The sequence below is a fragment of the Choloepus didactylus genome, chromosome 2, assembly GCF_015220235.1.
Source record: "Choloepus didactylus isolate mChoDid1 chromosome 2, mChoDid1.pri, whole genome shotgun sequence".
NCBI lineage: Eukaryota > Metazoa > Chordata > Mammalia > Pilosa > Megalonychidae > Choloepus > Choloepus didactylus.
Window position 1 is genome coordinate 21,245,416 of NC_051308.1, and position 20,776 is coordinate 21,266,191.

General features: G+C 33.5%; 1 protein-coding gene across 1 annotated transcript in view; it reads right to left on the reverse strand.

The window, feature by feature from the left end:
• Window positions 1-20,776, reverse strand: part of HEATR1 (HEAT repeat containing 1) — a 74,267-nt gene that overhangs the window by 41,534 nt on the left and 11,957 nt on the right. Inside the window, exons 10-24 of the mRNA XM_037821755.1 lie at window positions 19,697-19,807; window positions 19,167-19,284; window positions 18,009-18,116; window positions 15,789-15,884; window positions 15,283-15,371; window positions 11,428-11,639; window positions 10,981-11,102; window positions 10,147-10,338; window positions 8,448-8,631; window positions 8,156-8,292; window positions 7,233-7,425; window positions 3,934-4,103; window positions 3,285-3,443; window positions 1,921-2,163; window positions 1,497-1,628 (exon numbers count right to left, since the gene is read on the reverse strand). Of these exons, the coding sequence (XP_037677683.1) occupies window positions 1,497-1,628; window positions 1,921-2,163; window positions 3,285-3,443; window positions 3,934-4,103; window positions 7,233-7,425; window positions 8,156-8,292; window positions 8,448-8,631; window positions 10,147-10,338; window positions 10,981-11,102; window positions 11,428-11,639; window positions 15,283-15,371; window positions 15,789-15,884; window positions 18,009-18,116; window positions 19,167-19,284; window positions 19,697-19,807 (2,266 nt within the window). The remainder of the gene's footprint in view (window positions 1-1,496; window positions 1,629-1,920; window positions 2,164-3,284; window positions 3,444-3,933; window positions 4,104-7,232; window positions 7,426-8,155; window positions 8,293-8,447; window positions 8,632-10,146; window positions 10,339-10,980; window positions 11,103-11,427; window positions 11,640-15,282; window positions 15,372-15,788; window positions 15,885-18,008; window positions 18,117-19,166; window positions 19,285-19,696; window positions 19,808-20,776) is intronic.

The window sequence follows — 20,776 nt, forward strand, 5'->3', positions numbered from 1 at the left end:
AAAAATAATACAGATTCATTCACCTCCAGAGATTCTTTAGATATGGGGTGGGATAGAGAAATCTCTTTCTTTAAAAAGGTTCTGACATCACAACTAAATGTATGGATTGTGATTCAAAGAAAATAACCCTAAAAAGGTATTTTTGGGACAACTAGGAAATATGATTATGGTCTGGGTATTTTTGTTTATTATTATTGTTAATCATTGTTAATGCTTTTTCAGTGTGATAATGGCATTGTTGTCATGTAAGAAAATGTCCACTTTCTAAAATATGCATACTGAAGAATATAGGAAAGAACATGATGTTTTGAGATTTACTTTAAATTACGTTGGTAAAGAAAAGGGGATAGATTAAACAAGTTAAAATTCTGAAAATAGAGAGTCTTGATAATAGGGCTTCACCATTCTACTCTTGTTTTGTGAACGTATTGTCCTAAAAACAAAACAAAACAAAACACATTCCTAGGTAGTTATTCTGATGTATAACTAGGTTTCAATGGATTCTTAAAGCCAACATATCATAAATTAAAGTACAATAATCTGTTACCCAGTTAAACATCAAGCCACTCATTCCTAATCCTTGCATAAAGCAGGTAGATCCCTGACTCCAGGGGTGTAAATCTCCCTGGCCACACGGGATATGACTCCAGGGGATGAATTTGGACCTGACATCATGGGATTGAGAAGATCTTCTTGACCAAAAGGGAGATGTGAAATGAAACAAAATAAACTTTCAGCAGCTGAGAGATTCCAAATGGAGTTGAGAGGTCACTCCAGTGGGCATTCTTATGCACTATACAGATAACCCTTTTTAGATTTTAATGCATTGGAATAGCTAGAAGTAAATACCTGAAACTATCAAACTGCGACCCAGTAGCCCTGACAATTGTTTAACAATGCAGCTTAAGAGGGGTGACAGTATGATTGTGAAAGCCTTATGAATCATACTCCCTTTATCCAGTGTATGGATGGATGAGTAGAAAAACAGGGACACAAACTAAACAAGAAATAGGGTGGGATGGGGGGGATGATTTGGGTGTTCTTTTTTACTTTTCCTTTTTATTCTTATTCTAATTCTTTTTGGGTAAGGAAAATGTTAAAAATAGACTGGGTGATAAATGCACAACTATATGATGGTACTATGAACAGCTGATTGTACGCTTTGGATGACTGTATGGTATGTGAATATATCTCAATGAAATTGAAAAACAAAACAAAACAAAACAGGTAGATCCCACCTAATACAAGTAAGATCAAACACACACATGTACACTGCCCTACCTGGTTAACTTTAAATATTCCATTCAATAAAATAACAGTGAAGACTTCCAATTTTGATTTTGTACTTCTCTATGACCTACTTTGCCATGATTCTTGTTAATGGCAACATTTGGCTTTTTAAAAAGGACTGTAAAATGGAGGATACTTAAAACATGTGATGTTACTTGGACGAGTCAACTTATTAATGAACAAATTACAGAAAGCTTGCAACTTACCCCTTTAAAAACACTGCTAGCAGTCTGAGCACACTGTGAATTTTTACAGTTTATCAACAAATCAAACAACATTCCCAAAAGCTTCTGCTGAACTTTTTCATCTGATATAGCTGCAAAAAATGGCTTTGTAATCTAGAGAAGGTAGGACAAAGTGCAAAATAAGTTTAATTAACAAACTTTGAACCCCAAAAATGATCTCTAGAAAGCACCCTTATCAAATTCTCTCACAACATAAAATTGTTCCCCATTTTGTTAGTCAAAATCCAATTCTTTTTAATGGCCCATATACAACATTCACTTTTGCAAAATGAGTCAAATATAACACGTTCCTTTAAAACATGTTCAGCCCACCAATAATTTTACCTTCTCCAAATAAAATACTACAAACTTTAAAATGTTTTAGTTTCTGAAAGAAATTACTGACCTTTTCAAGGGCTGTGATTTGAATGGGTGGCATTCCTGTGTAAATTTCCTTTGTTGTATGCATGGCTTTTATAAATATATCCAGACTCTTTGGGTCCTTATGTAAAAGGGAAACTGAATATTCGTTATATTTTCCCAGAGCAAGGTGCAAACCAATGGCCTCATCTTTCAGGACAGCAGTGGGCTCCTTCTGGATCTTTTCGAGTAGTTGTTCCATAATAGGCAATAGCTGAGAAAGCACCATCTAAAGTTTGGAAAACTTAGTAAATACCTATATGGATAAATGTTTTTGCTCACTTTATAAAGACATCCAAAAATACCATGTTGGAGGAATGACAGGTTAGCCTGGAGGGAATAAAAACAACACTACTACATCTTAGACATGCAGATGGCTATTAATCCATATTAAGATAGTTGGGTCTTCTCTGATAGTTCACTCTGTAATATTCACAAGCTCTCAATCCTTTAGAGATAAGCAGAGAAATAATTCCCTGAGTGTCCCTCAAGACTTTTTATGAATAGGAAATAGAAACTAAACTTTTAGTCTGTAGGCCACATCTAACCTGTCACTTGTTTTTGTAAATAAAATTTTATTGAAACACAACCATGGTTATTTGTTTACATACTGTCCACGGCTATAACAGCAGAACTGAGTAGTTACAACAGAGACCATATGGCCTACAGAACCTAAAATATTTACTATCTGGCCCTTTATAGAGAACGTTTGTTGACTCCTAGTCTAAACTATACTGGGGCGACAAAGATTAGGTAAATTGTTTTTGTTCTCCAAATTTGCAATCAGTCCAATATTGGTGAAGATTATTTTTGGATCAGTAGGATGATGAAATTAACCTGTTTTTTTGTTTGTTTGTTTGTTTTAATATCATAGGCTTCCTTGAGAATGTAATGAAACCTACGATTTTCCTGCCAGAAAAATGTACAACTATATACATTTAAAAAAACAGCAAACTATTTTGGAATGTCCACAGACTTGAAGTTCATCCACAGGCCCTTAGGTCTAAATATATATTACCCTGTGGAGAATTTTCACTTAAAAAAGTCACAAACCAACAGTTCTTTCAGCAGTACATCCTCAGTATTTTTCCCTATGTGATTTCTAAATCCGTTTAAAATTGAGCTAATGATTAGATAGGAAAAACAATTTTAAAAATGAAACTCACCAATATGTGCTTTTTCCTTTTTATACTTTTTCCCTACCTCTTCTATCTCCCAAATTAACAAGAAAATTATCACTTCTGAGAGCATGTACTATATAACTCTTGCAAATATCTTCCTCATGAATGAGCAGTTATAATTCTTTAGTAATATCACATGGAACGTACAATTCATTTAAATTACACATACCTCACTATTGACTTCTTGAAGTACTTTCATCAAATCTTTTGCAACATAAGATGGGCAACTATATACACAATAAAGTAGGTGCTTCAAGGTTTCAGACAACTTCTGATGAGATTTCAGTTTCTTCTCTCTATGTAGTTCCTCAAATAAAGCAGCCAAATCCTAGGATACAAACAAACAAAAAAACTGGATAAAAAGGGTTAAGGAACTACAAAGGCTAATGTACTAATTACGGAAGTCTTTCCCAAATGTTGTTATATTGCTTGTAATTTTTTATTTCCTCTTAAAAACCTTAATAGGAAAGGGTATCAATGCCCCACAAGTTAGCTTAATATCAAAAGCCAAACACTGGTCTAACATCCAATGAAAGGACAGCAGAATTGAAACGTATAGGCAATATTTTTACTTTCTTATTATTTCTTCTTAGGACATCTTTTGTCTTTTAAAACACGTCATTGTTCTTTCTAACTTCAGTCCCAATGGTATTACTGCCTTTTAAAAATGAGAAGAAAAAAGATGTACAGATATTTACACCTCGGTTTCACTCAGTCACTCAAAATCTCAACTTAATAAAAATGTCAAAGAGGAGCAAATTGTTCATATGTACACATAGGCATGCACAAACTCAATCTCCTTTGCTAATCAGGTTTACCTGAACAACATAGGCGGCATCTGAGGTGATCTCCTCTGCTTTAGGAACCAAATGATCTATTACCAGATGAAACTGGGACTCCACTCTGCTGAGGGCCTGGAGACACTGAATGGCAGACCTACGTACTTCTTTTATGGGGCTTCTCAGATTAACGAGTAGAGATGTCACCACTAAAACCAAAGGAAAATAATTCAAGTAAAATTTTAAAAAATTAAGCAGTATAAAATGTAAATTGCTCCAAAGGGTACATAACGAAAAGCTTTTCTCCCAACCTGAACTCCCTGAAGGACATTCATTGTTTAAATATTTGTTTACTCAGAAAACTGTTAGGCGCATGCTAGAGCTGGGTATATTCTTTATGCAAAGGAAATAAGCCATTTGTTCATAATGTTTGGCATATTTTTTGCAGCCTGACATTTGTTTTGACTTTATTTTTCTGTGCAGAAATATTATAGTAAAACTTTCCTTCTGGTTTTGTATGTTCTTAGAAAGGCTCTCCCCAGTTGAAGTGCACTTAAAGAAAATCTCCTATAATTTAAAGAGAGATCATATGTACTCCCATGTTTTCTCCTAATATTAGAGGTAAGTGTAAGTTAAATCTTTAATTCATATGGAATTTCTGTATAAGGAATGAGGTTGGGGTCAAACATTTTAATGTTTCCAAATGCAATGTCCTATATAATAATCCACATAATAATCCCACAGATCTGGGATATCAGCTTTATCACATTCTTACATTCCATAAGTTTTTGAAATCTATTTCTAAGAGCCAGTATTTTCTAGAACTATATTCAATAATAGTGATAACAATCTTATTTCTGAATTTAATGAAAATGCTTTTGTTTCCCCAATTGAGCAGTAAAAATGCTAGTTTTTTTATTTGAAAAATATTTTTATCACATTCCTCATTTGCTGTCATTTAATTAACATTTTAATCTAATGCCTTTTCAGACCTCTGGATGTAAGCATGTAGTTTTCTCTCTTATCACTGAACCAACTTTGTTCTCTTGGAATGAGCTATATCTGGGCAAATGTTTTTTTTTTTTTTAAAGTATGCTGCTGGATTCTATGCGCAAATATTTTACAGGATGGCTTAAAACCTTGCTTTTGTCTGCAGTGTTTGCGTCAATTCTGATGTCAACGTTACGCTGGTTTTAAACAAAGAATTCTGAACCCTTCTTGCCTCTCTTTATGTCCTGCCCAATTATAAACAGCATTGGAATAACCTGCTTCAAAGACTGGGCACAATGCATCTGTGAGATGAACTGAACTGGGGTTTTTTTGAGGAGGTTATCTCTGGGACAAAGAGATATCTAAATTCGTTTCATGGTAATTACTTAGGTTTTATTTCATTTTATCTACTGGAAAAAATTTGGTAATTTATATTTTGCTCAAAATGATCCATTTCACAAAACTTAGAGTATTCAGGAAGTAAGATACTTCTTGAATCCTAAGAAGCAACCCAATAAACTTTCAAACCTGCCTGAGAGGTTCATTTCAACCTATAAAAGCTGGAAATCCTTTTTGGCCTCTATAAGGTTGATTTATAAAACAAAGTAAAAAATGGACATCTAGAAAGTTGAAGTCACACAGCAGGCAGCTTCAGGCCAAGATATCTATTCACTAATATTCCCTTTATAGTGGATCAGAGCTTCCAAACAAATACAAATTCAAAGTACTATTTACTATGACTATCATGTTCAAGTAAGGTAGTGGAACCCCATATAAGTCAGTTACATTATTTAAACAACCAGCTTTTAGAAACTTTCTTCAATCAAATAATCTATGTGAGAAAATAACTCCCAGGAATGTAAGGCTCTCTGACAATGTAGGACATGACTCCCAGGAGCATAAATCTCCCTGACAATGTGGGACATGACTCCCAGGGATGAGCCTGGACCTGGCTTCATGGGATTGAGAATACATTCTTGACCAAAAGGGGAGAAAGAAATGAAACAAAACAAAGTTTCAGTGGCTAAGAAATTTCAAATAGAGTCAAGAAGTCTCTCTAGAGGTTATTCTTATGTATTATATAGATATTCCTTTTTAGCTTCTAGTGTATTAGAATAGCTAGAAGGAAATACCTGAATTTGTTGAACTGTAATCCAGTAGACTTGATTCTTAATGATGATTATGTAACTATATAGCTTTTATCTGTGACCATGTGATTGAGAAAACCTAAGGACTCACACTCCCTTCATCCACTGTATGGGGAGATGAGTAATAAAGATAAAATAAATAAATAAGTAATGGGGGGATAAGGGGTATAGAATGTTTTGGGTGATTTTTTTTTTTGGAGTAATGGAAATGTTCTAAAATTGATTGTGGTGATGAAAAGACAACTATATCATGATACTGTGAGCTACTGATTGTATATTTTGGATGGATTATATGGTATATGACTATACTTCAGTAAATTTGCATTTAAAAAAATCTATGTGAGAAAAGAGTTACTAAGTGCAAGACTCGGAGCTAGAATACTTATCTGCACAGAGATTTGTAAATGGTGGTTACATTTCTGAGCAATCGACAAAAACTTGATCCATTTAATACCATACACTTGCCATTGATTGAAAAGAAAGAAACGTCAGTACATTTTGACACCATAACATTTTTGTAAATATATCAAAATAGACAACTATCAACATCTGCTTATACTCCTCACAGACAAGGTCTGGTTAGAAGCTCATTATGGACTCGAAGTAGAGTGTTGAAGGCAGGGGCAAAGACTAAACGGCCTTCAGCTTGAGGCTCTCTAGAACTCGTGTCCTTCAGCTTCCAAGTAGAACAAGGTGCAGCTCAACTGTTTTCAAAGAAGTACCGTAGCATGTCTACACAGCATAAATGTAAAATTACTTAGGAAGTTAGGGAGGGGGAGACAAATGACAAGGCAGCAGGGGTAGGTAGGGAATCTGTCTTGCAACAATACCAGTGGAAAAGTTAAATCCTTTGGTTCTGCTATTAATAGGCAGACATGCAGAAATCTTAGCAGCCACTGCCTTTGATGTCAAATCACAGTGGCTAATTCATACCTAATTAGAAAATTGGAATAGTTACTATTTTAAATAATATACATACACCTTTTAGAAAACTCACAAGTTTAATAGTAGATAACTATTTTAATAAATTATGTTTTATTTAGTGAATTTCTGCAATTACCATTTAAAACTTTAACGTAACCAGAAAAAACTTGACATGAGCTATTTCAAAGAAAGTAATGATTCTCCGAACTATAAACCACATAAAGAAAATATTAACAGTTGGTCATAACAGACCATAACAAATGCAACTTTCAGTACCTGGAGAAGATATGGATGCCAGTTGTTTTTTAATCTGTGCATTCTGAGAAGAGAGCATCGCACAACCAATATAAAGAGCTTGTGTCTGCAGCATTGTTTTCACATTGCAGTTGAGTGGATTTGAAAGGCTAGAACCATAGGTCCATAAAACAGAAAAGAATCTGAATAACTGAAAAATATCTTCTAGATGTACCTAGTTAAAGAAAAAAAAAACAGTGAAATTTTGTCCTTATTCAAATCCTCTCTTCATTATTGTACAATTATAGAAAATTTATTGCAAAGTTTTGCTTTGCCTAATCAAACACTTAAAATCATTCCATATACTTGGTTTTCCTAACCAATTAAGAAGGATAAAAATGAACAGTAGTGATACTTGGAAGCCTCACTGTAATTTTGCACTTGAACACATTTAACAAAAAAGATGAGGACACAAAGTAGAAAACCAAGGCAAGGGTACTGTCTGGGAGCCTCATTAAGAAAATGCTTCAAAGACGGAATGATCAACTTCAACTGTGCCAAATGCTGCTGACAGAGCACTTGTACATCTGGCAACATGGAGGTCACTGGTACCTGTGACACAATTTCTTAATTAAGTGACTTTGCATATGTTAAATAATCTTTCTGAACATCAGTTTTCTCATTTGTAAAATGGCAATGAATCAATCACATTTTCTGGGCTATTGTGATTATGAAATAAAACAATGGGACTAATATTAGTAGGCATGCAGCAATGTTAAGTCTCTGTCCAACCTACTGATTGGTGTGAAGATTACAGTACTACTTTACAGGGTCTGTTTGTTATCACATACTCTTCACTGTTGCAAAGTCTACTTTCATTTTCCAAGGTATAAACTGTCATATCTAAAATAATCCATAGTATCTTCTTAACACATCAGGCTGCCTGAAAGGGATGAGCCTAGTACCTTTATGAAAAGTTTCATTAGAACCCGGAAATGAATGGCATCAGCACCACTGAGTAAAATCTCAAAGAGCCCAATGAGCAAGCACAGATAGTCTCTGCTGTCTTCTTTCAGTTGTTCAGGATTCCACCAAATATCACCTACATGGACATGAAGAGAAAGAAAGATAAACGCTGCATAAACCTATGTGAACATGCTGCTGGCAACTTTTCAAGCAAGACAAAGAATAGTCATGGTGTCACTACATTCAGTTACCTAGAGTTTTAGATCCAAAAGATTAACAGCTGTGTCTTACCCTTAGGAAAAGATTTAGGAGCCTTCAATACATGAATAAAATTTTTCAACGAAAGTACAAGTAAAACCGAGTCCTCTACAGCAATCATACGGGCAGTGTTAAGCTGTTCTATGTAATGTGCCCATAATTCCACTGGTATCCCTCTGTCTGACATTAGTTCAAAATGCCATTCTGCAGGGATTTCCTGAAATGTTAAAGGAAACAAAAACCAGTACAAACTTTAACATGGGATATAGGACTGGACTGCAAAGTATGTTTGAGCACCCCTCTGGGTAATGTGTATAATTTTGTCTATATATGCATTTTGGTGGCAAAAGGATTAACAACTTACAGAGTTTTTAAAGAGACCTAACCAACACTATTCACAAGAAAGACAACACCGATAAATCAATTTTGGCTCATCTTGTCCATTTGGTCTTAAAACACCATACCTAAAAACAAAGTTTATTCATATAAATTTTATTTATCAAATAAAGCATAGGAACCAATAGGCATTTTTATTAAGAGATAGACTAGAAGGTAGATATCCAAAAGATCCTTAAAGGGATTACTTTCATTTCACATTTTTACTGCTATTCTGAGTAAGGTACACGGTAAAATCTCCAAACTTGCAGATGATTCTAAATGAGTAGGAAATATTAAGGTGTCTGGAGATTACACTGCAAATGCCAAAAGGGGACATAAGTAAAGATGCAGGAAAGTGACAAATCAGACTCTATATAGGCAAGTGCAGAATAGTAAATTAGAAGAAAATGATCCAATATCAGACTCATAACGTCTTTAATGAGGGATTTGATTGGCTTAATTTGCTAATACCAAAAAGATGCTTTCAGATAAGGTATTTAAAAATAAAACAAAATGAGACATCCTGTTATCTACTTATAAATGAAACTTTCGTGAACACTTGAAACACTGGAAAGAAGTGCAATGCAGGTTATCATATATCACAAAATATATGAAGTTAGAGGTTAAGAAGGTCCCATATGGACTACTTTTAAAATGATTCACTCTTTTAAAGCTTACATAACTTTAGCTAAAAATGGCAATAACTAGATCTTATAAAATCCTGAGGGTAAATATAAATGTGAAGAAGATACTATTCATTTAGCAAATCCTATGAGGAGCCCTCTGAAGTTTGGAGGACAAATAAAAACAAATTATTATCATATAAGGCAGTTATTAAAACTAACAATCTTGTTAACTCAAGAGGTAGTAATAGGTAAAAATATAAACAGCTAAAACATGTTCCTCAGTAATTCTGTCAAAGGAAATAAACAGCAGCTACGGAGATCCAAGTCTAATACAGTGTTAAAAGTAATATTTTTATTAATACCAATTAACTTAATATTAATACTTAATAAAAGGTTTATTTTTAGTGTACAATAACAATAGTAATGTTTGTTCAATCACTAATATACGAAGTGGATTCTTCAATACTTTAATTATTTAAGCATAGCTTAAACATCCAGAAAAGAAAATAAAGGGGAGATTCAAATATCAGATACAAAATTTTCAACCTTAAATTAATAAAAGTCAAGTAAAGTTCTGCAAAATCAAGATAGCCACCTAAAGCACTATTCTAGCTAGCATCAATAGACTCAACATCTCAGCCTCCAATTTTCATGGGTTTGCTGTTTTTAACAGGCCAGGTTGTCACTTTACTCAACATTCAACTTTCCAGAAACTTTGTACTCCTTACCACTGTAGTAATGACACTTTCAAGCTTTTTAATTTTATTCTGCAACAAACTGAAGACTCTCATCGCAAATGGAAAGTGAGTTTCTTTCAAAGATGAACAGCAAGAGACAAGCACAGATACGATCACATGAAAAGTAACTTTCTGCTTCAGGGTAAGAGACTCCTTTTCGCCAACACTTATTAAATCCTCCACCTTAAAAAAATAAACATGTTCCATTACTGCAGCTCTTGGTTTTCATAAAACAATTTTTCCTATCTCAGGCCTAAATAGGTATCATGTATTTTAAGTTTAAAATAAGATGACAAACATAAAGTCTTTAAAAAGTTGCAATTACTGACTTCCTTTAATTATACAAATACATAATTTCAGAAATTGTAATGAACATAATTGAATGTAACTACTAAATAAATGTTTTAAAATCACAAATCTATCTAATTCTTTAACAAAGGTTTATCTATTATTCAGGCAAAAGTAATTTTCTCCTCCTTTGCTATTTAAAAAAAATAAAAAAATATATAATTAAGATTTAACATGAGGAGATAAAAAAAGAAGAGGAAAAGGACACATTGAAAAACAAAGATTTGAAATGTTAAGGAGTTCAAGCATTTCACACAATATACTAAACAAAACTGTGTATGTTTAAAGTAAAACAAGCAAAGCAAAGAAAAAGAAGAAGCAGGCAGGAGGAAGAGGGGAGAAGTAGAAATGAGGTGGCAGGAGGATGGAGGAGGAGGAGGAAGGAGAAGGAGGAGAAGAATCTAGTAAAGCAACAGCTGAGAATCTAATAAAGGCATGAGAAGGAAATCAGGGGATGGACTTTGGCAGCATACCTACCATTTTTAACATTGAAGAAGGATCCCCTGAATTTATATTGTCAGCCAACAACTGAATCATCTTCTGGTTTGCTATACCAATTACTTTTCCTGACTTTGTGCTTTTAATCACATTTGCAAGAGCTGTTAGAAAAAAAAATTATATACAGAAAGTTCTCATGTTGCACTACCTAAAATATCTTACAAAGTAAGAAATTTAGGCAAAAATGTTACTATTTTTCTATGAAGGTTGGCTTTTAATTTTTTCCTTTTATCCAATTCTGAAGTTGTCTTCCTGTCTACTTCTTTTTCACTGTGTATTTTTTATCTTAGCAAAAATGTTTTTAAAATCTTGCTATGGTATAACATAAACATGACTTCAAAGTAACAACTATGGCCAATTTTAAATAGTAGTTATCTTCTTTAAAAGCGTATTTGTTTACTTTTTCCAAACAACTGAATTTCTTACCTTCTTTCCAGCCTCTTAACAAAGGATGTAGAGAACAAATTCCTGATTTTGATAAGTATACAGCAATTTTCATCTCAGCAGATTCCCTATCATCACTGCTGATGACCATAAATGGCAGCAATTGTATCACCACCTGATTTGACAACTGATCATTTTCATTCATTATTTCTTCTTTAATTAGTAAGTCTGTTGCTATCTCAAGCACCTTGTACCTAAAAGATAGATGCATATTTGGTTAAGAGGCACATTAAAGACTTTCATTCAGTAAAAATTCAATATATTGTTCTAGCTCAACTGACAATATCTAACCTTCTTATCAAAAAATATTCAAATCAGCAGTGGCCCCACCCTATTCAAGATGGCAAGATGCTTTACAGCCTACCTAACCACAGAAGCTTTGAACAACTACCAAGAACTGGAAGAAACATTTTTCTCAAGGCTCCAGAAAACCAAGGATGTCTCTACTGTAGCAGAGTGAGCGCCAAATCAAGAAAAAAGCTACTTAAAAAGGGGTAGGATCTTATGGCACCTGGCTGGGATGGAGCCTGCCCTCACTCCCAGTGTGGATCCCTGGTCCTGGTCCCAGAGGGAACAAAATAACCCTCATGCACAAAACAGGAGCTTGTATGTCCGGCCAAAATCTGTCCGGTGGTGGCCTGAGGGACCTGCTGTGCTAGAACTTGTCCTGCATGTAGAAGGCGGTTCACAGAACTCTCACTGAACACTGTAGTGTGAAAGCAGTCAAGTGGCTGCCCGGGGTAAGGAACTGCTGGCTGTTAAGATATACAGTGAGTGCAGTGCCTTAACCATGAAGAAACATATTTCCTAGGGAAGAGGGGACATTCAGAACCCTACAAACAGGGAAATTCCTAGGGCCACACAAGCATGCCTAAGACAAGAGCATGTACAGAAAGGATCATAGTGGTCTCTACACTTTGTATGGATAAGCCCTAAAGGAAAAACTTGCACAAGTCAATTTGCAAAGGCCATGAGAGATGTTTTCCTTTTATCCTACTTTTTTTTTCCTAGCTTTTTCATTCATGAAAAGCTATGTCATAACATTAGCTGGATACAAGCTTAAGGAACAAATGCCTCAGAGTCTAAATTCCAGTGATAACATGTTAAAATATCGAAGTGTCCAGATTTCAAAAAGGATATCAGAACAAACAAATAAACAAAGTGATGGCCCAGGCAAAGGAGAAAATTAAAGCATTAGAAACCATGAATGAGGAGGATCAGACCTGGGAAAATCAAAAGACTTAAAAAAAAAACGGTCCTAATTATGCTCAAATAGTTAAAGGAAAACATGAAGAAGGAACTCAAGGAAATCAGGAAAAAATGATAGATGAACACAAACAGAATATCAAAAGAGAGATGGAAATTATGGAAAGGAACCAAACAGAACTGAAGACTGGACAACAGCAGACTGAATTCAATAGCAGACTGGAGCTGGCAGAATAAACAACCAGTGACTTGAAGACAAGACAACTGAAATCATCCAGTTTGAGAAGAAAGAAAGAATGAAGAAAAGTGAACAGAGCCCGAGGAACCTGTGGAACAGCATCAAGCACACCAATTATGCATTGTGGGAGTCACAGAAAGAGAAGAGAGAAAGAAGCAAAAAGAATATTCAAAGAAACAATAGCAGACAGCTTCCCAAATTTAACAAAAGGTATGAATATACACATCCAAGATGCTCAACGAACTCCAAACAGGATAAATCGAAATACACCCATACTGAGGCACACATAGTATTATCAAACTGTCAAACGCAAAATATGAAGAGAGAATTCTGGAAGATGCAAGAGAGGAGCAATGTTTTATGTACAAGGGAGACGCAATAAGATTAAGTCCCAATTTCTTACTGGAAACCATGAAGACAAGAAGGCAGTGGGATGATATATTTGAAGTGCTGAAAGCAAAAAAAAAAAAAAAAAAAAAACAACAACAACAAGATTCCATATCTGTCAAAACTGTTTTTCAAAAATGAGGGAGAGATTAAGACATTCCCAGATAAACAAATGCTGAGGGAGTACATCACCTCCAGCACAGCCTTATAGGATATGCTAAAGAGAGTTCTGCAGGTTGAAAGTTAAGGACAGTAGATCAAAGCTGCTTGAAGAAATAAACATCTCTGATAAGGGTAACAACATGGGTAAATATAAATACCATTACTGTTACATTTTTGGCTTGTAACTCCACTTTTTACTTCCTAAATGTTATGAGAAATCAGTGGTTTTGGACTCACATTGTATAAACACATAATTTGTGGGGGACAGAGGAGTATAGGAATATAGTTTGTATATGCTATTGATGTTAAGTTAGTATCAAAGCCAACAAGATTGTTAAATTTAGGATGTTAAATTTAAGCACTATGGTAACCACACACAAAAAATTAGAGAATATGAATGCTCAAAGAAACAGAAATTAGAGTACATGTTGCCAGGGTGGGTGGCAGGGAGAATGGAGAGTTAACACATAATGAGTGTAGGGTATCTGTTGGGGAATAAGAGAAAGTTTTAGTACTGGAAGGTGGTGAGGGTACACAACATAATCAATGTGATTCATGCCACTGAATGGTATGTGAGTGTTTGAGACTGGCAAGTTCATGTTGTATATATGTTCTTACAATTTAAAAAAAAAAAAAAGAATGAGCAATTAAAGACACAATGATAATGAAAGGCAATACATTATCTTGGACTGGATCTAACAGAACATTATTAGGATGTATGAAAAAACTGGAATATAGGCTATATGCTTTATATCCATGTTAAATTTCTTGAACTTGATAAGTGCACTTAAGGTGGTTACATAAGAAGTACCGTTGTTCTTATAAGAAATGTACATGTAAGTATTAAGGGTTCAAAGAGCATGACATATACAACCTATACTCATATATTTAGAAAATGGACTGATGGACAGACAGATGGATAGATATACAAATAGAGAGTCAGATACCTAGAATGATACAGCAAATGTGGCAAAATGTTAAAATTGGTGGATCTAGGTATCTGAGGAGTAAGGGTCAAGTTAGAGTTCTCTATATGGGGTTTGTATGATTTCTCTAGCTGTCCTACAAATATGAAACTATTTCAAAGTGAAAAGTCTAAATTAAATATTTATATAAATAATTATTCAGAGACACCAAGACTTAATTAACATCCTAATAAATGAGTGTCTGGGACAATAATTTTAACCTTGTCCAATCATTTATTTTGAGAAATCATTATATTAACTATAACAAAACATATAAACATACTAGATGTCCCAACTCTAATAGAAATGAGAGCTTCACTCATGCATTCAAAGAACATTAACTGAGGATATCCTATGTTCTAAGTACTAGATATGACAGGTACAAAAATATGTAAGACCTGCTCTCATATTCTAGGGAGTTTAGTCATGTTTCCATGCAAAAAGCTGAGATGCCAAAAATGAAATAATAGAGCTTATCAAATATGTACCACAGAAGATATGAGTGCCTCTGAACTTGTGTTAAAAATAGGTGTTTTTAACTACACAGTAATTATCCTTGCAAGAAAAATCAAATAGGTAGAATTAGATTAAGTAGAAATTAATCTTATTCTTCAGAGTTCAATACTATATTATATATACTTCTTTAAGCATTTTACTATGAAAAATTTCAAGAATAGAATAATATAATGAACCCCTACAAACTTAATTCTTTTTATAATGCAAGAGAGTATTACAATAAAATCCATTCTACTACCATGACCAAAGAATTACTTAACTAAATTATAAGTTGTTAAAAAAAATTTATAAATAAGAAAACCAATGTGAACTTGATACAAAAACTGTGTCAATTCAAAACAGTATAAAAAATGAATACAATACCATTTCTTATTCTTGGAAAGTTCTGCTCTTCGAAAGAGATTGAGGAGATTTGAAACAGTCACTTCAGAACTAAAATGTTGCTTGAAAATCTAGAGGGAAAAAAATATATCAATGAATAAATTTTCACGTGCATCAAATACATGTAGGTGCTTTGCAAATGAACTTTATCTCCCAAGAATCCTAGCATAACTAAATTTTGAGAGCAATTTCTCAAAAGTGGTATTTATTAACCAATTTTCCATAGTTCCAAGGCATTTATTATTGACAAAAATATATTAAAGCAACAAAAATATATTAAAATTTACAAAGCAGTTTTCAAATTGTGTAATCTAATTATCCCCATAAGCTTTCTATAGCCAGGCTTAGCTTGCGCTCTCAAGAGTACAAATTTTCAATGCAGAATAATTTCCAAATATATTCCTGCCTAGAGCACAGAATCATGTGACAAGGACAGGAAAATATTCACAAACAAAAATTACCTTTCAACAAACAGTAAATTCACTCACCTCAAAAGCACTTATAGCCGACAGAACAACATCTATATTATCATCACCTAGTCGGGCTAAAATAGCTTCTTTTATGAAAGACTCATCAATACTTTCCTGAGAAACAGAAAAACTAAATTAATTTTTCTGTTGCAAAAAACCTTGAAGGCTTTACACTAGAAAGAAAGGATGGTTTCATGAAAAGCACTCCAAAACACTAAACAAGGGACATAGGCTCTGTCCTGGATGACACATTCAAACACTCTAAACACAGCTTACATTGAACTAAATCATCTTTAAAGTTGCTTTGTGGGTCAATAATTATTTGGTACAAACTTTTTCCAGTTTCCACTAAAAATACAATAAAATATGTATAAACAAATAATTTTTGCTTTAAGGAATTCATCTGGATAAAATATAAAGTCCAGATTTTGATATTCTATAGACAAAGGAATCAAAATTCCTAGGTTTAAATGTGAGCTCTCCCACTTACTATCCATGGGTGACCTTGTACAGTCACTTAACATTTTTGAGCCTCACTATTCTCATCTGAGAAACAAGGCTAATAGCACCTACTTCAAAGGATTGTTAGAAGATTAAATAATACACGTCAGTGCTTATAACAAAGTGTATCTTACACATAGTTGTACTGTTAAGCAGCAATTATTAAGTATTTTATAAAGACATTGCAAAGCTAGTCTGCAAAATAGGATCCTATTTTTTTAAAGTAACAAAAGAAAATTAAAATATACTCATTCACAGTAACAGAAAACAAGACTGACAACCTGAATACATCCGTACCTGTAGGTTGTGGGGGAAGAAAAAACAAACTAGAGAATCCTATGAAAAATACAAGCAACTCTGTTGAAAGATAAACAAAAATCTCTAGAATTCACAAAACTTAAGTCAAGGTTTCATGTCTCAAACTCTACGAGTTACCTGAAGAGCTAACAAGCAGTCAAAATTCCAATCTGGAATTCCAAAACCTATGGCCTGTCATTGATGGAGAATGGAAAATAAAATTTTAATGCAAAGAAAGACATTGACAGCAATTATGATATTCAAGCCTGTAACTTGAAAGTATTAAGTGCTCATTATGCATGAACTAACCAAATCCAGAGGAGAACAGGGGAGAAAGGAATTAAAAGAAGGAAAGAAGAGAACAGCTTCAAAACATCAAGAGGTTTCAGGAATCCCTAAATATATCATACAACAAAGATCAGTATTCAATGAGCTCAATCATTCAACAAACCAATAAGCCAAAATTGTCAACAAAATTTGTGAAATAAACATAATTCGTGCCAGACCAGGAATTTTCCAAACTTGACTGCTTTAACACCTTTAAAAGAAACATGGTCACAGATTCTTATTTTGCTTTATATTACTTTACTATTAATTTAAAGCTAACTATAAACACCTAAAAAAAAAAAAAAGCTGTATGTCAAATATTTAAATACTACAAAACCAGTAAAATCCAAATGAGATTAATTTAATGCGCTATGTTCAGCTGAAAATAAATTCTACTTCTGATACATACTTGGTTCTAACTGCTATGACTCAAGTTCTTAAGCTCAACATGTAAACTAATATGGCAAAAGTGTGAAAGTACTGCCTTGAATGACTAAAGTTTAGGAAATACTATTCTACATGAATCACTGCAAAGTCTTTGTGAAATATTACTTTTATGATAATGTGTGGAATATCGGTTACTTGCAAATTAAGTCTGCCTTTGTACTTTTTATTTGGAGCCACCATTTTAATCATGAATGCAACTGCAGGCACTGAAACCATGGAAGTGTTCAGTTAACAAAGTTATCATTCAGATAAACCAAAATATGCTTATGTTAAACTTCAGACTTGGAAAATCAAATTTCAAAATTAAAAGATTCTAAGAGAATTTGCAAACCTCTGTGAATCAATGTGTAAATTCCAGTTTGAAAAACACTTGAACTAAAGCTAAATTATTTGCAATGTGGAAACATATGAAAATGATTGCTACTAGGACATGTACAGGTTAAAATGTTGGCCACTGGCACGTACAGCCCTAAATCTTTGTCCAAAATATGCACTTCTGCTTTTTATTCAGCTCATCTGTGAGTATCAGTTACACAATATCAATTATACAATACCACACAATCACATATTATCAATTTTAGGTCATAACTTCAATTTCTCATTCTAGAATTACACTGCTTACCACAGGAGAAAAACAATCATACATGAATGCTATTTTACACAAACCTTTGATGTTTTCATGATATTTTTCAGATGATTAACAGCCAGTAGTCTCACAGGACCAAGTGGATGATTCAGACTGAGCATCAAGGAGGTATCAGAATCAGCTAAAAACTATAGGATTCAGGACAATTACCAAAATGATTTCACTGTAAAATCTGAGCAGCATATGATCAAGAATAAAAACCAGAGAAAAACCACTCCAAACTGCTCAGCATATTCTAAAGCAATCATCTAACTTCAAAAGCCAACAAGCAAAGCAAAACCTTTGTTTCCAGAATATGATATGAGTTACAAGAGATCAAAGATGAACATTAAGGGTATGATTTCACCTATACTTTTGTTTATGTGTAGGTTTAATTTAGTGAAGTAATTCTAAGAAATAATTATATATTCTTTATGTATTTCTGATTCCAAAGCAACAAGCCCAATAAATAAATACCATCTGAGCACCTAAATAGAAATATAAATAAAAAAGTAGATCACTGAAGACAGAATGCAACTCACCTAAATGATACAACAGTAATAATCAAATTAACGACTACAGTTCACTTACATATTTAGACTGAAGAAGAAGTCTATCAATCTGAGATTTGGAAATAAAACATCACTAAAGATAAAAGTCTAATTATGGAAGAGGAAACTAACAAATATTTCCCTTCATAGCTTCTACTTTCGAGCCTAAATACAATAACTCTCCCTAAAAAATTTATAGTTGAACCACTAAAAAATTTCTGAAATTCTAACAAGGTCAAAAAAGACAAACCCACCCCCCTTTTACTAACCAATAATTTAAAGAGCCATCTGTGGCAGTGGATAATGTACTGGACAGTCCAGATCTAAAAAAAGATAAGGAACACTAGAAACTTATGTGAAGCCATCTTTAGCAGCTGCTAAATGGACATATTTAAAATTCCCACACAATATTTTTCCTGAAATAAGTATGATGTTCAGTTACTTAAAAATCACTATACCTTTCTCCAATTACTCAATTCCTGCCTTACAGCCTTACTTCAGGTAACCACGCAAATTGTATAAAATCTAATTTCTCCATGAAACTTTTCCAAGAGTAGAGGAAAGTCACAAAGTTCCTTTTCTGCTCTCCATACAATCCCAAAAATGTACTCCTGACTGAAATAATTCCTCTGGAGAAAAAAAGCTTACCTGATATTTTCCTCCACTTGTAGAAAGAGAAATAAATTGATGAAAAATCTCTTGTTTTTTTAGATCTGTAATTTCCTTTAGGCGTTCCTCTAATACAACATCTAATGTTCGGGGGTATCTGGGAAGAATTAAAGTGTTAATTTATTAATAATGTTATTAACCACACATATCATGTATAAAGGGAAGACACAAAATCAAATTTCAAAAAATTACTGATATTGTCTTATTTACAATGTCTAAATTTTAATGAAACTGTGTCTTTAAACCAAACAGTAATGATCAAGTTTGTTTCTCTGACTATTCCAATGACAAAAATACTTTCTATTTAAAAAATTATATTCTACACAGTCCATCCCTAGCCCTTATTTCCTCTTAAATTTCAAAAATATGTAATTCCATACTCATCCTTTGCTGAAGAGTTTAAAAAAAAAGGACAGTGTCATATAATTCACTATTAAGAAATGACTTGTGAATCTTATCTATATATAATAGAAAGCACAAATTAAACAGGAAATACACACACAACTTACTTGCTTTCTAAAAGCCTGATAAGTGGAAGAAACTGTTCATTAAGCAAAGATACTTTATTGGGATCAATTTCTTCCTGTGAGCTGTATGAAATATATTCTTCAAAAAGAATGCTGCAAAACAAAACAAAAATATTAACAGACAAATTAAGTTACTATTTACTAAGTACCTACTATGATTTAGGTGCTTTTAGAAATATTATCTGTTATTGCCATACCTCTACAAGGTAGAAAGTCTAACACTTATTTTACAAATAGGGCACTAGGGCTAAGACAGAATTTGCTTGAAGTCACATGGCAAAAGCAACAACAGCCAATACTCAGTAAGCCCTTATGTGACATAAAACAATACAGCAGGGATCTAAAACATAGCCTGATTCCAGAGCCCAAGTTCTCAACAGTACTTCACCTGATAATATGCTCATTTAATTCACAAATCAACCCTCTGACCAAGGGGCACAAATGATACAGACCAGAGTTAGATACCTGACCAACGATACACAATGGCAGAACCAAATTTAGGCAGTTCTGCTCCAGAATTTAACTATCTGTAGTGAAGATCTACTCTACTGCAAATCACAGAGCCAGTATTCATATCTAAGTATGATTTCAATGACTACATTCCTTTCACTGTATTGAGCTGTCTTTTAATGAAGAAAATGAAAAAGGGAGGTTGAACCATCTTTATAGGGAAGGAAGAAATAATCTTTACACAATGTCTACCTTCAATATTAAGTTTCTAATTGGTATTTACTGAATACCAAATGCTATTTTGTTTTAGGCATTTTGGTCCGTTTATTAATAGAAAGCTTTAAAAAGCCACAAACTTGCACTTAGATATAACCAAAATTTAGCTTATAACTATTAACCTTCTCTTATCACATATAAGCACCAAAATCGAGAAAGAAAAATTATTTTGCTTTTATTGCCTCCACAATTAAAGGATTAAGTACCTATAATGAATGAAATGATCTGGACAAAGCAAGAAATGCATTAAAAAGAGATACTGGAAAAATGCTAACTATTCCTGAAAACAGTGTATTGAGCTACAGGTCTGAACAAAAACGTAAATCAAAAGCATGT